Below are 17364 nucleotides of genomic sequence, written 5' to 3' on the forward strand. Positions count from 1 at the left end.
AGGGGTTGATTCTTTCTACCGACATCTGCCCCTTGATCGGATGCGATGCGCTGTTAGACCCGATCTCGCAGCTGAGTGGTGGTGTGAATCACATGGTATTCGTTTATCGTCTTTGGTAGCGGCAATATTGATCAGTAGTGGACATATTAAATCTAGTTCGTTGACTCCAGCACGTCCAGCGGAATATGGCACAACGTAAGTATCTTCTTGATCATCCCCAATAAATTAGATGTCCTGACAATTGAGAAGGCGTCGGGCGTATGATCCTATGACCGGAACAATAGATGCGGCATTGGATATAACGCAAGATCTCGGTGAAGGACTTGTGAATCTTGTTACTAAGCCGCAAAAAGGTTTAACGACTATCAGTGCTTTCCCTTTTGTAGGAGCTAGTAAGATCTTAGATGGATTTTCGACAGGTTTACACAATTTGCCTCGTCTTTACGGATATGATGTTAGAGTCAAGGGACAAGTCAAAGACGTTCGTTCTGGCTTCGCGGAAGGTGGGAAAGTGAGTCGAAGGTTCAGCATGCGTAGATTGTAGAGGTGTGCTGACATCTGAAAACTCATGAAACTGTTTCCTTGCAGGCATTTGCTTATGGTTGTGAGTGAAAAGCTGAACTTAATTCTCAAACATATCTGCCGGTTCATAGGTGCGCTGACCTTGACCCTCTGACAGTGTACGATGGAATAACCGGAATAGTAACAACTCCGGTCAAAGCTGCTCAAGATGCTAAAGCGAAAGGCACATCTTCGCAAAGTACTGCTAGTGAGTCGCTGCCATGTAGAATCGAGTCAGGTATGACCTGAACATTGATGCTTGACTTGTAAAAGTTGCGAAAGGCGTAGCGCAAGGAATCATGAATGGTAAGGGTCCTCTAATCGACAGATGATTCTGTCAGTGTAAGTCACTGACAATCTTCCACCATGCCTAATAGCCTGGTCTTTACCACTTGCAGGTGCGAATTCGTTGATATCCGACTCAGTAAAAGGCATGGTAGCATCTTGCTCGGATGATGGTTCGAATATAACGCAAATCGAAGCCACAAAATTGTATCATGGTGTCAAAGCCTTGGAATCCGCTTCTCATGCCGAAAGGAACTACATCATATCGCAATTCGAGCATGTATCCGAGGAAAAGAGGATGAAGCGTGGAACAATGGGTAAAAGGATATGGCATAGTCTAAATCGTACGCGTAAGGTGGCTTAATACGACTCTATGACGTTTGTTTCTATTTACAGATTGGAGCCTAGCCGCTCAAAAAAGCAGGTCATCAATTTTATCCGTATAACATCCTGCATTGAATGACTTCATCTACAGCAGACTTCAAGCTGAAACCCTGCACACATGAGAAATGCCACCATCTTCTGCTTCGAGCCTCACGCAAGAGCAGCAAAGCCGATTACATCTGTTATCAAGCTCATTTCCCCCACCGATACTTCTCTTATGACGTATTTGATGATCTGATTCAGCTGAAAGTACGTCACCATCTGTTACTCGAGATTTACTCATAAGCTCGCTCTGGCTACTTCACAACATCTGATCCATTGCACAACGAGAGAACCACTGTATGACATCAGTTCCCCACTCTCAACGCATATCGTGCGAGACGTCATATTTGATCCGCAACCCTTTATCTCCACTTTGGCCATCTTTGGCTATTGCTTCAACTGGCGATTGCAAATTTGCATGACATGGATCTTCCTTGCCAGGACAAAATATGGGCCAAAATTATCGCAAATTGTACAATCGAAGAATAAAAGATTGCCGAGCGAGCTTTCACAATTTGCAATATTGAATGATATCGGTTTGCAAATCAGCACTATCGAGTCAATTTTCGAGTCTCTCGTCATTGACTCTGGCTTTCCCTTTGTCCCACTCCTTTCAACGAGAACCGAGGGATGAATGTCATCGTCCGTCATGACCGGGGTTGACGTCCAAGAGATTTGCAATTCCGAAGTATATAAAGCGTCATACATTCTAGCAATTCTGATATTTTCATTCATTACATCTCTTATGGCATTGCGCTGGACGACCTAAGCAACCATTCACGTCAACAGAAACTGCTTCGTTTACCCTCAATTGTAACTGAGATTCATTATAAACATGGCAGCCCTCATTGCAGAAGACTTTACAAAACTCATCGGGCTCTCCCGACACACTTTTGAGCCGGACATCGCTGTAAACGTTTCTGGCACTTTGACGTTTGTAGAAGGGCAAGTTCGTGGGGTTCCCAAGACCAGCTTGGAGATCTGGCGACCCTACTCTAGATGTAAACAATCATGGGATGAAGTGGAAGAGACCAACACAGATTCTGCTAACCCAATTAAAACGAGACCACACTACCTCTCCTGCGCTACCTCGGATCTGTATAAGAAAAACCAATCGCAGTGGAGCCCACAAACCCGGGCACATTTCAAAGATTTCCTCCTCGATGTGACGTGGCAACGACTACAAGCGTTTCGACCTCCGAAGTCCACTAAAGGATGTGATTGCGTAACTTCTTATCATCTGGTATCTGTGTGTAATTCCAAGATGGATGATCGGGCCCAGAATTGTCAACCCTTCAAGTTTTTCGACGCTTTTGTAATGAAACCTTCCGACCGAGATATCACCGCTACTATAGCTTCAAGGGGAAACACGGTTACAGTTACAGTTGAATGGGCAAATCCTACATATCAACAGGGTCAAGTTCTTCAAGAATACGCAAACACCTTTTCAACTTGGACCACCGTCAAAGAATCCACCGGAGGACCATCAACCGTACATGGCGGACCTTTCCCTGCTCAGTTATCTCACGCTCAGTCCAATACAAACCCAAATCTAACCGACAACAACTGGTGGTCTAAATTTGAAAGAGAATACAACTCGAGACACCAATCACTTCCGGCTCAAAAACAACTACAAGATTCTGCCAATCCCGGTGAAAATGATGATCTGTCTTGGCTTAACGATTTGCCAGCGCCTGAAGAACCCGCCCTCCTTACGAACCATGACTCTGTCCCTCCTCAGCAACTGGCTCAACAATATCCTCCTGGGGGCTCAGAAGATTATCCTAATGGTTATTGATGCGTTGATTACCGGCATCTCGAATCTGATCTCGCTAGGGCTCGTCGCCTTCATACTGCTCATTTATCTTTCATAATATCTGATTTAGTATCAATTCATATATGATCAATTTCTCTTTTCTGTTCATACTGATCTATGCATGCTTGTGTATATAGCACTAGCCGAATAAAAATTCGGCTTTGGCGTTCTCGAGGAGGATGACATCATTTGACCTCCACCTGCTGTGTTATGTTGTATTCTACATTGTATGGTGTACAGGGGGTGTTTGAATTCACCTTTTCTGCAAGCGATATTTTCAAGAATCATTCTACACAGCAAAATCGGTTCTGACTAATCACAAGTGGAACGGGTCCACATTTGCCTATGATGTTAGCGCTTCTGGTATTTAGATTTGTCCTGTGGGCAAGTGTATTTTACGCAGTGAAAAACTTAATTCAACTTACACCTTTATTATCCAAAACGAAACTTACGCAAATATCATTTTCAACAAGAGAATTAAGTGGTATTAAAATACCAGCATTATTGATTTATCACATAATCAGAAGTATATTAAGAAGAATAGGTATAGGATCAAAATTAAATATTATAGAAGAATCAGATGGATCATTTAAATTAAAAAATGGGGATATCACACTTTATATGCCATTCAAAATTACAAATCAAGATATTCAACAATATGTTAAATGTATCTCATCAAATACAAAAACAAATAACAACTTGACAGAAGAAATGATTTTCAAAAATTCAAATCATTTACAATTATTATTATCATCTTTAACAGAACCTACATTATTATTACTTTTATCTAAAATTAATTGTCAAATTGATCCAATAGGTTCAGTAAATGTAAGAAATAAATTTGAATTATTTAATTTTTATAAAATTCAACAATTATTATTATCATCATCATTATCTCAAAATTTTAATGAAATTAATAATATTGAATTTCAAACTATAGCTAAATTAAATGAAAATGTTAAAAAAGTTAAAAGAGGTTGGGAATTTAATATAATTATTAAATTAATTGAAAATAATTTAAATTTAAATTTAAAATCAAAATTAATATTTAAACAATCTTTTACATTTTTAACATTTTATAAACATTTTATTCCCTTACCTAGCATACCTCTTATCAAATCTGATAGGATTAAAGAAGATTTCAAAGATATTGGAAATTTTAAAATTAATATTGATGAACCTATTAAATGGTCTAAATTATCTAAAGATTATAATCCAATACATACTTTTAATTTAGCTGCTAAATTATTAGGATTTAAAAGTAAAATTGCTCATGGTAATCACATTGTAGTAAAAGCTATACATGAGGTGTCAAAAAATTTAACATCAGAAAGTGTATCAGATAAAAATGAAAAGAGATGGATGGAAATTGAATTTAAAAGGCCAGTACCTGTACCTTCTACTTTGGAACTCAAAATGTACAAGCAGAATGCAGATGAGGAGCGGACAAATCTGGAAATATGGGTTAAAGGGAAGGTAGCAACGACTGTAACATGTAATATATGATGTTGTACTAAGAGTTTTTAACTGATTTGTAGCAACGCCGGACGTGGTAGGCTTCTTCTCATGTGACTGTAAGCGATGAATATATGAGGTTTCATGGAACTCGTCATAAGATGCCATAACATGCGATCTAGCTAGATTGGTAAAAATACAACAAGGCATTCATATGCCAGACATACGAGATCATTATAGTGAATTATCTATCATCATTGTTCAGGTTGTGCTGATTGTTTTTTCCTCTCTTCCCATTCATGCGCCCATTGTTCGCGTTCATATTCATCATAAGCATCTTTGTTATCCAACCATCTTTCCTGTACATCTCTGACATCATTTTTCGTCGTAGAACTCATTATAGATCCGAATAAAGCTTGAGTATTGATTTGATTCGTATCATCCCCATCTCCTTCGATTGTATTGTGCGGTATGAAAATGTATCCTGTCATTTTATCCACTAATCTCACGAGTGTCATCATCGATGATTTATCCTATATCCATTGATTTATGTCAGCTCTTATTCATGATCGAGAAATATTCTTGGAGAGAGAACTCACCTCAACAGCCAATGTTTCAAATCCGACCAATCCAAAGTCATCCACTAATTCAACCATAGCTTTGTTCAACTTGCCGAATTTAGCAGCTCGAGGTTCAGAGTCAAGCTTCGCGAGTAGGTATGACAGATCCTGTACTTCGGTGTAATAGCTCAGGTCGAATGCTAGATATACAATAATGACTGATCAGTACAGATGCGCTGCCAGACAATGACAGTAAGAGAAACAAATAACTCACGGAGTTCACCATATGTAGACAGCAAATCTATTTTACTCAATACGTTGACGTGAGGCATTTCCATTTGCAGCATTGCTCGTAATGCCAGGAGTACAACAGATATGAATTTGGAAGCGTCGGTGATATAGTGAGCGTCGCTAAGGTGAACGGCTGCAAGCTGCAGATGTGTAGAAAAAGGTAAGAGCAAGTCAGCCATGGAATCCAAGTCGAACAGATCAGAGAGCTCTACCACTCACCCTATAATCCAATTTACCTAATCGCTCAATGACATTCTTTAAAGAATCATGATTCGTCCAAAGTTCAACTTGACCAGGTGTATCGAAAACAACATAACCATTTCCATTATCATGTTCAAGTATTTCATCTAATCTTGTTAATAACCAATCAAAGTTTATCTCTAAATATTCAATACAATATAACATAGCACCATTTGGACCTAAATTAAATTCTTTCATTACAGATTCTAAATCGATTAATTCAGTTATATTAATTGAACATTCATAAGGTGGATTTGATACCGCAGGATCAAGATTTATTATATGTATTGGACGTCCTAATGCTGTCAAAAACTAGTTTATTTAGCTTATTTAGCAATGGAATATTTTCTTCTTGATGAAACTTGGTGATTCACAATCAATGGAAAAAAGGGTGACTCACCTGTTGTAATCCATTACAATAAGTAGACTTCCCCGCACCAGGAGGTCCAGTTACCAATTGACCAAAAGCAGACCGATGGGTCACTTTTACTTCAGCCAAGTCATCTATCGAAGCCATATCGTCTACTGTATTTCCTAATCACGAATTGCTAGCAAGAAAGCGATTCTCAATGTCGACGGGTGAAGTCGAAATGAGAGTGTTCAATGAAAAAATTCGAAAGATATGACGTCGATTCAATGGGGGCTGTGTTCAATTAATTGGATGGAGGTGTAGGAAAGTCATCAAAGAAGCTAACAGCTGCCGAATGTCTATGATCGTTTCCTGGAATTGGTGAAAGGGAATGATCGTTAACGGGGGAATGAGCAGTACTGAAACTTGATCTTCCTTTTCTTGCCGGTGAATTCGGAGATAGTCTATAGTTGGCGGAGTGAGCAGATTGCGGATTCAGCGTGTAATGCTGGAAGGTAGAGGGTGGATTATGCTTGAGATTGGTAGTTGTAGTTGTAGATGAATCATCTTGTTGTTGCTGTTGTTTGATACCGAATGTACCTGGTGATAAAGGTGCGTGAGATTGTGAAGTTGAATTGATAGAAAGGCGGCGTTTCCCGTCAGGTGTGGATTCTGTGGCACATTCACTTTCTCCTTCTCTTTCTATTTGTGCTAAACTACGGATCGTCTCCTGAGATCTAGGAAAAGGGAATTCTACGAGACCAGTATCAGTATTACGATATCAAGAATGACGTAAGCCGGACTCACCATGACCTTCTGATAGTATTGGTACGGCAGTTCCATGGGTGTCATGAGTGTTTATACTTCTTCCATCGTCATCATCATCTTCCTCTTCGCCAACTGGAGCTTCGGGAGTGATTGGTCGATTAACCCAAGGGGCCATTAATTGCTGTTGTATTCTGCCGTTGCGTGCGGAAAGGCTGTCCCCTCTGACCAAGGGATCTAAGAATGTCATGTACTGCGATGGCATTTGGGTCGATTCTGCCATATTAGGTGTAGTGAGTTCAGCAGTAGACTCGCTTCCATCCGAAGGTCTACGTTCATCCCCTACAATGATATGACTTTGTCTCGAAGTGGGATCCATATCATATCCTAAGCCGACGGGTACTGTCCCTTCGGGCACAATTTTTGGCAGGTCCATCGTGATTTGATAAGGAGCATACTGCTCAGGCACAGGTGTAGCTGAAAAAGATCCATTCCTATCGGCAGGTGTACGGAAGAAGAGTCCCTATTGAGATCAAAATCAGGCAGGTCAGCTCAAAGTGACCATCTTCAGAGGCGGGGTCTCGCTTACCTGGAAATCTCTATCATCGGGAGTTTGTCCTGGACTATCCTCACTATTCGAAGCACTCAACCTATCCTTTCTATCAGACAATGGTGTTGAATGAGGTGACGAACCCAGTCTGTTCCAGCCCTCAGACGCATCCGTATACACGGTCATCTTTGACGCAGTCGATTCACCATGCACCATAGTGGGTCTTAAATTGCTACCAAGCGACGTGGGCTGGGGTGAGATTGTGGTTTGATTGACTTTTGAGGAGGAAGAAGGAGCCACATCCATGAAAGAGGATTTGGTCCGTGGCGAAGGGACAGTAGATATTGGATAATCTAACGGAGGGGAAGATAACGAATGGCCTAGATCGGGAGAAGAAAATCTGTTCTGATCTTCAGTATTGATATGTTCAGGTAAGTTGAGAGTGGCTTTGATTGGGGGATGTACGGAAGTATTGTTACCACTTGTTGGACCGTACGTTCTATTGGGACGTTTCGATAGGTCACCTGTATTGGGACGATCTTGCAATAGGGCAATTCTGGTAGGACTAAATCTAGATTGTTGAGCTTCAAGTATACCGACACTTGAAGCTCTACTTCGGCCAATCGCTTCTTCCAATGCGGTCTTTCTTCGTGGTCCATCGGATCTAATAGAAGTTGTAGATGATGCAGGGGACAGTACAGACGAGATTGATGTGGAAGCTGTAGTAGGTGTTGAGGCTGTAGTTAAAGTTCCAGATCCAGCTGAGAGTCGTTGAGGATTGTTAGACCGTGGTCCTTGTGTAGGAGATTGGAAAGCTCTTTTCGTTCTAGCCCGTTGTTGTTGTTTAGCTAAGAATGCTCTCGCTGTTGCCGACCCTCCATCGGATAATCTGGATTTACTAGGGGTCGATGGTGATTTCGGATCCATTGATTGGGGTGCAGATTTAGGTGTCGCATCTTTGTCCAAGTGATCGTCTTCACCCGAGATTTTCTCCTTCTCAAATTCACCAATATTCGGTGAAATAGCTATTCCAATTTCATCAGTGAGGGAGATAAAAGGTCCAGATTCAGGTAAGACAGGCGAATCATCTTCTTTTGGTATATCCGGTAAGGGTTTCGAAAGATTTAAAGGTGCAGGTGGTCTATAAGTATTTGACGATCTCAAGGTGTTTCGCTTCTGTGGTGATTTCGTAATTATAACTACACCTCCTCTATCTCCTCTATCCGCTATGGAAGGGTGCTTGAATTGTAATGATCTGCCAGCAGGAATATCCATTGTAGGATATCTAGATTCAACATCATCGTTGAAATTGGATAGGAGGGGATCACTTCTCGTTTGGACGGAATTTGTGGAATACGGCATTGAGGTGGAACGTTTTCGAGCATTTTGAGAAATATAAACATAATCATCTGAAGGTGATCTAGCTGTTGGCATTCTGTGCGATTGGGGAATACCATAATCTTTCGAATTGACAAAATTTTGATTCGCTCTGAAAGCATCATGATCTATGTTCAAAAAGCTTGAATCCTTGTTTATGTCTCTGCCCGAATTTCGTCTGTTGACATTTGTCTTTCTGTTAGATTCCTTCCTAGTCATTGATGATTTTCTGGAGTTACCGGCTGTACCCGCCGTAAGTCTTGAGCCAAAAGATGCAGATCTTTTCCTCAACGATAAAGAGGGGGTAAGAGCTCTAATTATCGAGTTACTCCTACTTCTCCTATTTCCATCTGCCGATCTTTCTCTACTTCTCGCTCTGGCACTACCGATTATCGGTGCACCAGGCGGAGGAGCCGTGCTTCCTAAACTCAAACTTCTGCCTCTTCTTTTAATTAAGTTTGCCCATTCTTCCCTTTCCTCTTCTCTATGTCTTCCTTTCTCTAGCACAGCCTTATGATTCGCGGTTGACGTCGATTCTACAGAATTGATACTCAACCTCTTATTGTTGATTTCATCTTCAGGAGTTGTCGGCGGTGTGATATCATGAGGTAATAGAGTCGGTCGAGGAAGTAGGAACATATCACACATAGTAGGTACTGCCCAACGTTTATTTTCCGCTTTATATTCATACGGATTTGCTGCACTGTATTTTCGAGAAGTCTTGGATTTAGGAACAGACACCGTTCTTTGTCTTTGCGTTTGACTTCCTAAAGGCTGTGAGCGTTGTACGGGATTCGAATTGAAAGGGGAGAGTGGATATGCCTTCGATTGTTTTTGAGAAGCTGAGGCACGAAGTTCTCTATTCAACGGGGAGAATAGTATATTTTGAGCTTGTAAGCCTGTGGGAACGGAAGAAGAGGAAGGTATACGATCTGAGATTTTTGCGTCGGAAAGGGAATTGTAAGAAGGTGATTTATCTAAACGTCGACCAGATTGGTTATTATAAGTTGAAGAATAGGTATTCATAGGTGTCGAGCTAGGTCTACTTGGAAAAGCCTTCATTGTACTTGGTCCAGCGGTTGCGTTGTTGGAAGAAGCAAAAACATTGCTAAACATGGCATTCATACTGTGATTCGGTTTTGTAGGTGAGACAGGAGATAGTCCAATTCCACTTTGTCGAGTGGGTATTGTGGGTCTAGAACTGGAGTTGTAAGGGATATACCACTCATCGTCATTATTGATTGAATCGTATGTGTTCCTCGAGCGGAGTTTACTGAATACGGATGATTGGCGGTCCATTGTTATGGGAACAGTGGCCGTAGCTGAATTGTATTGAGACCTAAGGACAGCTTCAACAGTTAGTCTTGTCCCAGAGGCATGATGAGCGAGTGAAGAGTAAGTCCGAGCTTCGACCGGGGAAGGAGTACGTGCTTCACTACTCACTATCTGCTCGTAATCCAATATTAAGGTAATCTGCTTCCAAGCACAATGAGGATCTACGATCTCATTAACCTGTCCACACAACCAGATACAATGTATATTTGATTCAGGCTATCCTTTACCGAGATCGGCGGTTGTACAGTATATCGTTCGGCGTACTTCTTCCGAAGAGCTGTAATGAGGATCAAAGGTATATTAGGGATCGTCGGATTGAAGGATATCAAGGATAAAATGTGTGGAAGACACTGATTGTCCACGGATGGGATGTTGAAAGAGGGATGAAGATATTGGGTCCGTAAATTGTGTTTTTGCTTTGGTATATTTTTCGAATCCTTTAAGCTTGGATGACGATTGAATGGTCTAGTATAATAACAATGGTATTGGTATAAATTAGCGTAGTTGAAAAGGGCAGATGTTCCTCGTTCCTTCAATTAGTCCGATTCAAGTTAACACGCTTTGATTGTCATTACTCGTAATGTTCAACGCGTCGCGAAGTTGAGCAATCCTTTATTCGTCGTTACAAGATTTGATAAAAGGTAGGAAGAAGGTAACAATACGAAAATGAATTATTTCTGAACGCTGATGGATGGGATGACCATATACGAAGAAGTGATTAATTCTCTCATGTTCATAATTATGCTGACATTTTGCTAAATGACTGACTTTCAGGTAAATCACATTGAAGTCGGATAAAAAGGTACCGAAGCAACCATACATTTATTCACTCATGCGGAGTCTTTTCTTTTCCTAATGTGCGGAATCTCAATTGTAATTGAATTTTAAAGAGGGGGAATTAAACTTTTTACCCCTGATTACACTTTAATTAACAAAAATCTAATCCCGCTTCAATACTCAACCCTTTGAAGAAGAAGAAAAAGCAAACGCGCAAAAATCATTTGTGATCGGATTATCATTTATTCCCGTCTGATGATAAGAGAGTTAGGGTTATTGTTTTGCTCCATAAATTCTGGATTTGTACCTTTCTTCTCTATATTCTGGATGATGCATTTTTAAATGTTGATTTTCAAGTGGAATATTAGAAATTCCTTTACCGCATTACTTTTACATTGTTCCTTGAACCTTTCAGATCTCACTAATTAGCCGTAGATCATTAAATTAGTGTGGAGCATATATTGCTAGAACTTTAACTTGTCTAATGCTGTAAATACAAGATCTGATAGAAGATATTTATCTTTCTATAGATATATGCATAATGGTTTTTCTTCATTCTTCTTTACCATTTTCCGATTTTTTCAGCTCAGAGAAGTTACGCCTTTCAGCCAAGAATCTATGCAGATACGACAAATATCAATACTCGCCTATTTTGGTGTAATGTAGGTAAAAATAAACCACTTACATGAATCCTAAAGTCAGCAGACCTAACATCCCACCTGAGCCTATCAATTCAACCCACCCTTTCCAACCATTCTTCCATCGACCAGTCTGAGCCAAAGTGTTCAGTACGAACGTAACGAGACTACCCCAAATAGTAACCCTCATATTCGGTATTAAATTTATGATCCTCATTTCTGACCCGAAGAAATCTTTTGCGTGTGAAAGCGAGAAGACAATTCGAACTAACATTGCTGAACAAGAAGAGAATATTAATGCTTCTTCCCTTGTTGGATTTATCCAAGTTGACCAATTTGGTCGATTATTATATGAAACAAGCTTCGTGTCTTTGGTGAGAGATAATAGAGTAAGAGCGAATATACCTGAACTAGCTATCATCCATCTAACTTGTTTTCTAATTTGCTGAGGGGTTGCAGAAGAAGTAACGAAACTTTCTGTTAATCCGTTTAAACTCATCAATGGTATATACATGATCAAGTACAAATAAAGTATGGCCGGTGCTGTTGTATTTTGGTATTGTCTTGGTAAGAGAATTGGCGATATAGCGGAATATAATGTTGGTACGAAAGTAAGTATGATACAAGTCAAATAAAGAGATGAACGGATTGTCAAGCTATATAATCTCAATACACTTGATTTGCCGGACATGCGAGAAGACGAGATAGACGTAGAGTAATGAAGTAGAAGTGATTCTTCAAGAGGTTGGAATATGATTCGAGCAATCAAAGAGCCTGATCAGAGCAAGGATCTTAGTCCATCGACTATGACATGTGTTCGAAAAGAGGACGCTTACCATAATTCATAGCTACTGCATATCCACCTTGACCATCTAGTGGGCATATCCGAGCCACCGCTATTCGATCAGCTTCGGTAAGCAAATGCTTGATAAGACTTTGTCCAGTATTCGCAATAGCCAAAGAAAGAGTTTGAGGGTTATATCGATTTTCGCTGAGGTATAATAACGATATAAGCTCGTTTTCGGCTACATCCTCTGCAAAATAATGAGAGCTTACCCATCGACAGTCACACTTTTGCTCCATAAAAGGGTTCTAACATTCCAATCAAATTCTCTAAGATACCTAACCACCAACCAAGTCGCACCTCCGACCTGACCCAGAGCGAAACCTAATAAAGCTCTATTTTCTCCTAGCAATACCAAACTAGCAACAGTAATAACTGACCGAGTAATAGCCATTCCTCCTTCAGCTTGTACTCTAATATTCAACAGTGGTGGATTTGATCGATGTATCTGGATATATAATGGTTCGACCAGTAATTCCATTAAACTTGCTAAAATGTATAATCCAAGACTTGTATGAAAATACGCTTGAGTAGTAGTATTTCTATCAGATGAATAAATGTATATCGATCCTAAGATCAATGAGATGAATAAACCTAGTCGAATTGGGATGATAGATAATGCTTGAATTTGTTTTTCAGCTACATCTTCTTTTTCAGATGAATCAGATTTTGATTGGATTTGATCGGTTGATTTGGTTCGTAATAATGCATTTCTTATACCTTCTCTTGATAAGAATAAAATACTAGAGCAAATTAAGTCGAATTGAATTGCAGCAGTACCAAATACTGATGGAGAAGCTAATCTTAATAAAGCTTGATTAAGTGAGAAAGTTAATAATCGAGATAAAAGTTGAAGAAGGACTAATGATTTAGCTGTTCGTAATGGGTTAGACGATGCCGTGGGGGATGCATCTTGCTCCAACTTTCTCTCCTCAGGCTGAACATCCTTGACATGATCAGGTATCGTTGATGAAGTCATACCGATCAGTACATCCTATTAAGATGTGAACTATATGAGTGCCAGGCAACGTGTTGAAAAGGTGAACCGAAAATATGGGATTGAACACGTTAATCGATGACGTTAAGTTTTGAATGTACTGTACGCGTCATTATCATAAACGCACGGATACCTCCGTAATCAGCAAATTCCCGAAATAAATGATGAAAATGATGAAATTGATCATCATGATCGAAGTAAGGAGTAATAACAAAATACAAGTGGGATTATCAGAATACTACTCAGAGCACCTAGAACTCCATTTCTCAAGTATCAAACCAGCAGCAAAAGAAACTCGATCTTCAAAGCCCCACCGAAAATGGCTAGACGTCGAAACCAAGTTCGAATACCACCAAAACCGAAATCACCACCATCACGCTTGAAAACAAGATTAGATCTCTTGACTTATGCTTTGTAGGTTTGAAGATTCACTTATTTGTATATTCTTAGAAGATTAGCTGATATTTTATGTCGCTTTGAAGTTCCCGTTTACCTCCAAGACAATTGCCCTTTCTAGCTACATACGCGTATATCATCATATATGCTGCAGACAAGGGATGGATAAATAAAGAGGCCCTGGGCAAGGGAGGAGCGAGTGTTGTAGGTGTACTGAGTATGGGTAAGTCTCTTCTATACAATTGTAGCTAGAACGTACGGAATACGAGTATTCAATCTAGGCGCTTTTCAACGTAGTCACTGGTCTATTGGTATCTTATCGATTCTCTTCAGCGATTACGAAATGGGATGAAGGTAGACAAGTGTGGGCAGCTGTTAGAATAACGATAAGGGATGGTATGAGGATGGTAAGTCCAACTCAGCAAAACACCCGGTCGTTCAGGCTGGATCATGCGCTCCTACATCACCCGTTGTTTTTATTATGCTCTTCTGAAGGGCTGATTTATCTCCGGATAGCTATCGATATCTGCTGCGCCTGAAATTTCAGGCAATACATCCGACCGTTCCTCTCCGATCGGTTTAGGGGAGACAGACCAGGCTTTAGAGGATGATACGAGATTGCCGAACGGAGGCTCGTCTGTCCGCAAGAGTAAGGGTAAAGAGAAGATCCAAGAACAGCAAGAAGTTGTAGCTCGACGAGTTGATGAGTTAGCTGGTCTATTGGTCGGATTCGCATTCGCTCTTCAGTGAGTTCTTCCTACCAATCTGATAAGACATTTAACTGATTTGTTGGAACTTAAGACATCATTTACACGGTACTCGACCATTACCTCAAGCACCATTATGCGATTTACTTCCATCAGCTTATCTCTCTTCTCTGAAAAGGACAGAAGCAAGAGTACGATTTGCTGAATCTCATGCTGGTCCTTCCGGATCATCACCTCCTTCTATACCTCCAACACCGAGTAACATTACATCAACTATGAGTGAAAGCGAAATCTTAAGACCGGGATTAAGAAGAAGAGGTACAGGTCCTCCAACTAAAGAAGAACAAGCTTTAGCAAGTGATGATGGAGATTGGGAATTATCAAATCTTAAAGATAAAGCTGAAGAAGCAGTTAATAAATTAACTGAAGCTATTGCTTTGAGTGGATTATCAAATGAAGGATTAGAATTAGAATTAAAACAACAATTAAATCAATTAAATACTTCTGGTAAAGAAGAAAATTCAAATTTATTATTTGATGGACAATTAAATAAACCAAAATTTAAATCAAATTTACATTCACCAAATCCACCTAATTTACCACTTGCTATTTTAAAATTAATTGAATCGTATATTGTTGGATTGTCTTTAGTAAATGAAAAAGAAGGAGGATGGAATGATTCTAAGAGGGAAAGGGGTTTTGGATTAGTCAAAGCTTTAAGCGAGAATTTGGGTGAAGCTGAGAGGTTATCATCGAGTATGTATAGCATCCCTTTCGCAAATTTGAAATGAATTATGAAGGCTGATCAAATTTGTTAATATTGCCATAGATCCTCCTCCATTACCATTAACTCTGCATTTATCACATCTTTTGATCATTTACTTAGCTGCATTACCCTGTTCCTTGCTTTGCGTAGTCAACGGATGGGCTCTTATAGTGATCACCTTGATTGCCGGATGGTGTTTCTTAGGTCTTGAAGCTTTGATAGGTGAAGTAGGAGGTGTGTTTGGTAGTTCAGGTAAGTTTTGCCGTCCAAAATCCCATCATTTCATTGATTAAGCTAATAGTAACGTAAATTAGAAAACCATTTACCATTACCAATGTTCACTCAACAAATCTTAAATGAATCATTTGATATTTCTGCAAATTTTTTAGATTATTATAAGAGTAGAATGACCGTTCGTTTAGGTGAAAATAAAAATGAAGAAGATCAAGCTGAATTAGAAAATTTAGATAGGAAGAAAAGAAGGAATGAAGGGGAATGGTATCCTTCTTTCTCATGACACGATTATGAATACTAATACTATTATCAAAGAGTTGTAATGGATTTTGCTTTATGCTATATTTTAGATTATACGACAGTCTTCACTATGGTCGATTTAGCATATTGGAATGAGCTGGACTTTTATTAGGTTGTTACTGATATTACTCAAAATGACAGGGAATATACCTTTTAAAACCTTACTTGACTTTTGTGTTCCAAATTAACAGAGAAATAGTATCTTTGATTATGTGACTACGCATATTCCTTGGAAGCCTCCTTACGATCATCATTATGCTCAATGTTTCAAGAGCATCGGAGTCTTTGACGTCAAATACAATTTTGGTAATATCATTCATGTATATCAAAAGGAGATAAAATTGGATTGATTCATAATAAAGATATAAACAATTCATTATTGATTTCTTTCTTATATTAATAAATTAATTTATACCAAATGAAGTAATATTAATTTAATCTAATCTTTTTTATAATTTGGTTAGATTTACTATACATATTGTCTAGCTAATTCTTCTAATGATTTAGAATTCCAACCTTGAATTTTAGGTACATTTGAATCACCAAAATTATTATCACCCCATTTAGCTTTTAATGCAGCACTAATAGCAAGTCCAATATCATTTTCTAAATCTAATTTATATTGTTCTTCTGAATAATTAATAATTTCAGTTTTTTTTCCATTATTTATTTTTGTTAAAATATTAATAAAATCTTGACCTGTTGGTGAATAATCAAATAATTGAATAGTTTTATTAATTAATTCATCAGGTTTTAATAAAAGTTGTGATAATGAAAAACCTAAATATGGAATTGAACTATTAAAAGTAGATTAGATATTATTTGTATTTTTCAATCTGAAATAAAATATCGAGCTTTTTTAATTTGAATAAAAAAAAAGAAAAAACTCACGTAATCCTAAATTTATTATTTAAAGAATTTCTAAATATTTGTTGTTTATTACCTTTTAAATCTGTACCTCCAGCTCTATAATAGAAAAGAAAAATTCAAAAAAATAGAATTAATATTAATATTTCATAGTTTTTTTTAAAAAAAAAATGAAAACAAAAAACAACTTACTGATATGCAAATACGAAACCATCAAATGCACCAGTTCTAATATTTGTAAAAGATAATTTCTTTTCTTTTAAATAATTTACAATATCTTCTTTTACTTTTAAAGCTTTTAATCCATTAGCTTTTAATTCTTCTTCACTCCAATTTGTTCCAAAATCAGAAGGAATAAAAGTTTTTAATGTTTTAGATCCTTCTAATGCATCAATTAAATATTTTTGAGATTCAAGTCCTTGAAATCCAACTGTTGATCTTTTCGAAACCAAAAAAAAAAAAGAAAGAAAAAATCATTAGTATTTTAAAAAAAAATTAATTTCAATATTTGAATTTTCTTTCTTAGATAAAAAAAAACTTACAATAAAACTTCTAAACCTTCTACAGCTTTTTTATTCTTTTCAAATCCATTAGAATCTAATTGTATAAGTCTTTTTTCAACATTTTCAGGAATTAAAGAAACATCACTTCCTTCTCTATGAAGTATAATAAGTTTAACTTTTCCAGAATTATGATGTTCTATTAAGTTGTTCAAAACTGATTTTCCAACCAAACCTGAATATCCTATAAATCCAATTACAGGTGTTGAAGACATTGTTAATGTGTTATATAAACCTGTAAGTATGAATCTAAATTATTGTTATAATG

The 17364-nt window shown here is 38.2% G+C and overlaps 8 protein-coding genes across 8 annotated transcripts; 4 read left to right on the forward strand and 4 right to left on the reverse strand.

Annotated features, from left to right (window-relative positions):
- Nucleotides 1-40: 40 nt before the first annotated feature.
- Nucleotides 41-1210, forward strand: I206_103457 (uncharacterized protein; the record flags this gene model as incomplete). The annotated part of the gene is made up of 6 exons (XM_019153312.1): nt 41-195; nt 250-511; nt 589-604; nt 680-769; nt 835-867; nt 939-1210. 6 exons carry the CDS (start codon nt 41-43, stop codon nt 1208-1210), a joined length of 828 nt encoding a protein of 275 aa, XP_019013473.1.
- Nucleotides 1211-2107: 897 nt separating this feature from the next.
- I206_103458 (uncharacterized protein) lies at nt 2108-3070 on the forward strand (the record flags this gene model as incomplete). The annotated part of the gene is made up of 1 exon (XM_019153311.1): nt 2108-3070. The coding sequence occupies one exon, from the start codon at nt 2108-2110 to the stop codon at nt 3068-3070; it is 963 nt and encodes a 320-aa protein (XP_019013472.1).
- Nucleotides 3071-3436: 366 nt separating this feature from the next.
- On the forward strand, nt 3437-4594 carry I206_103459 (uncharacterized protein; the record flags this gene model as incomplete). The annotated part of the gene is made up of 1 exon (XM_019153310.1): nt 3437-4594. The coding sequence occupies one exon, from the start codon at nt 3437-3439 to the stop codon at nt 4592-4594; it is 1158 nt and encodes a 385-aa protein (XP_019013471.1).
- Nucleotides 4595-4797: 203 nt separating this feature from the next.
- I206_103460 (uncharacterized protein) lies at nt 4798-6151 on the reverse strand (the record flags this gene model as incomplete). Its single annotated transcript, XM_019153309.1, has 5 exons — nt 4798-5076; nt 5143-5303; nt 5378-5534; nt 5614-5946; nt 6035-6151. 5 exons carry the CDS (start codon nt 6149-6151, stop codon nt 4798-4800), a joined length of 1047 nt encoding a protein of 348 aa, XP_019013470.1.
- Nucleotides 6152-6287: 136 nt separating this feature from the next.
- Nucleotides 6288-9974, reverse strand: I206_103461 (uncharacterized protein; the record flags this gene model as incomplete). Its single annotated transcript, XM_019153308.1, has 3 exons — nt 6288-6736; nt 6791-7271; nt 7338-9974. The coding sequence occupies 3 exons, from the start codon at nt 9972-9974 to the stop codon at nt 6288-6290; spliced, it is 3567 nt and encodes a 1188-aa protein (XP_019013469.1).
- A 1494-nt stretch (nt 9975-11468) lies between these two features.
- I206_103462 (uncharacterized protein) lies at nt 11469-13248 on the reverse strand (the record flags this gene model as incomplete). The annotated part of the gene is made up of 3 exons (XM_019153307.1): nt 11469-12199; nt 12262-12416; nt 12482-13248. The coding sequence occupies 3 exons, from the start codon at nt 13246-13248 to the stop codon at nt 11469-11471; spliced, it is 1653 nt and encodes a 550-aa protein (XP_019013468.1).
- A 337-nt stretch (nt 13249-13585) lies between these two features.
- I206_103463 (uncharacterized protein) lies at nt 13586-15652 on the forward strand (the record flags this gene model as incomplete). Its single annotated transcript, XM_070202770.1, has 7 exons — nt 13586-13680; nt 13749-13885; nt 13960-14069; nt 14179-14408; nt 14464-15125; nt 15199-15387; nt 15450-15652. The coding sequence occupies 7 exons, from the start codon at nt 13586-13588 to the stop codon at nt 15650-15652; spliced, it is 1626 nt and encodes a 541-aa protein (XP_070058871.1).
- A 486-nt stretch (nt 15653-16138) lies between these two features.
- I206_103464 (uncharacterized protein) lies at nt 16139-17311 on the reverse strand (the record flags this gene model as incomplete). Its single annotated transcript, XM_019153305.1, has 4 exons — nt 16139-16466; nt 16561-16635; nt 16729-16974; nt 17079-17311. The coding sequence occupies 4 exons, from the start codon at nt 17309-17311 to the stop codon at nt 16139-16141; spliced, it is 882 nt and encodes a 293-aa protein (XP_019013466.1).
- Between the last annotated feature and the right edge of the window lie 53 nt (nt 17312-17364).

The sequence above is a fragment of the Kwoniella pini genome, chromosome 4 (genome assembly GCF_000512605.2).
Source record: "Kwoniella pini CBS 10737 chromosome 4, complete sequence".
NCBI lineage: Eukaryota > Fungi > Basidiomycota > Tremellomycetes > Tremellales > Cryptococcaceae > Kwoniella > Kwoniella pini.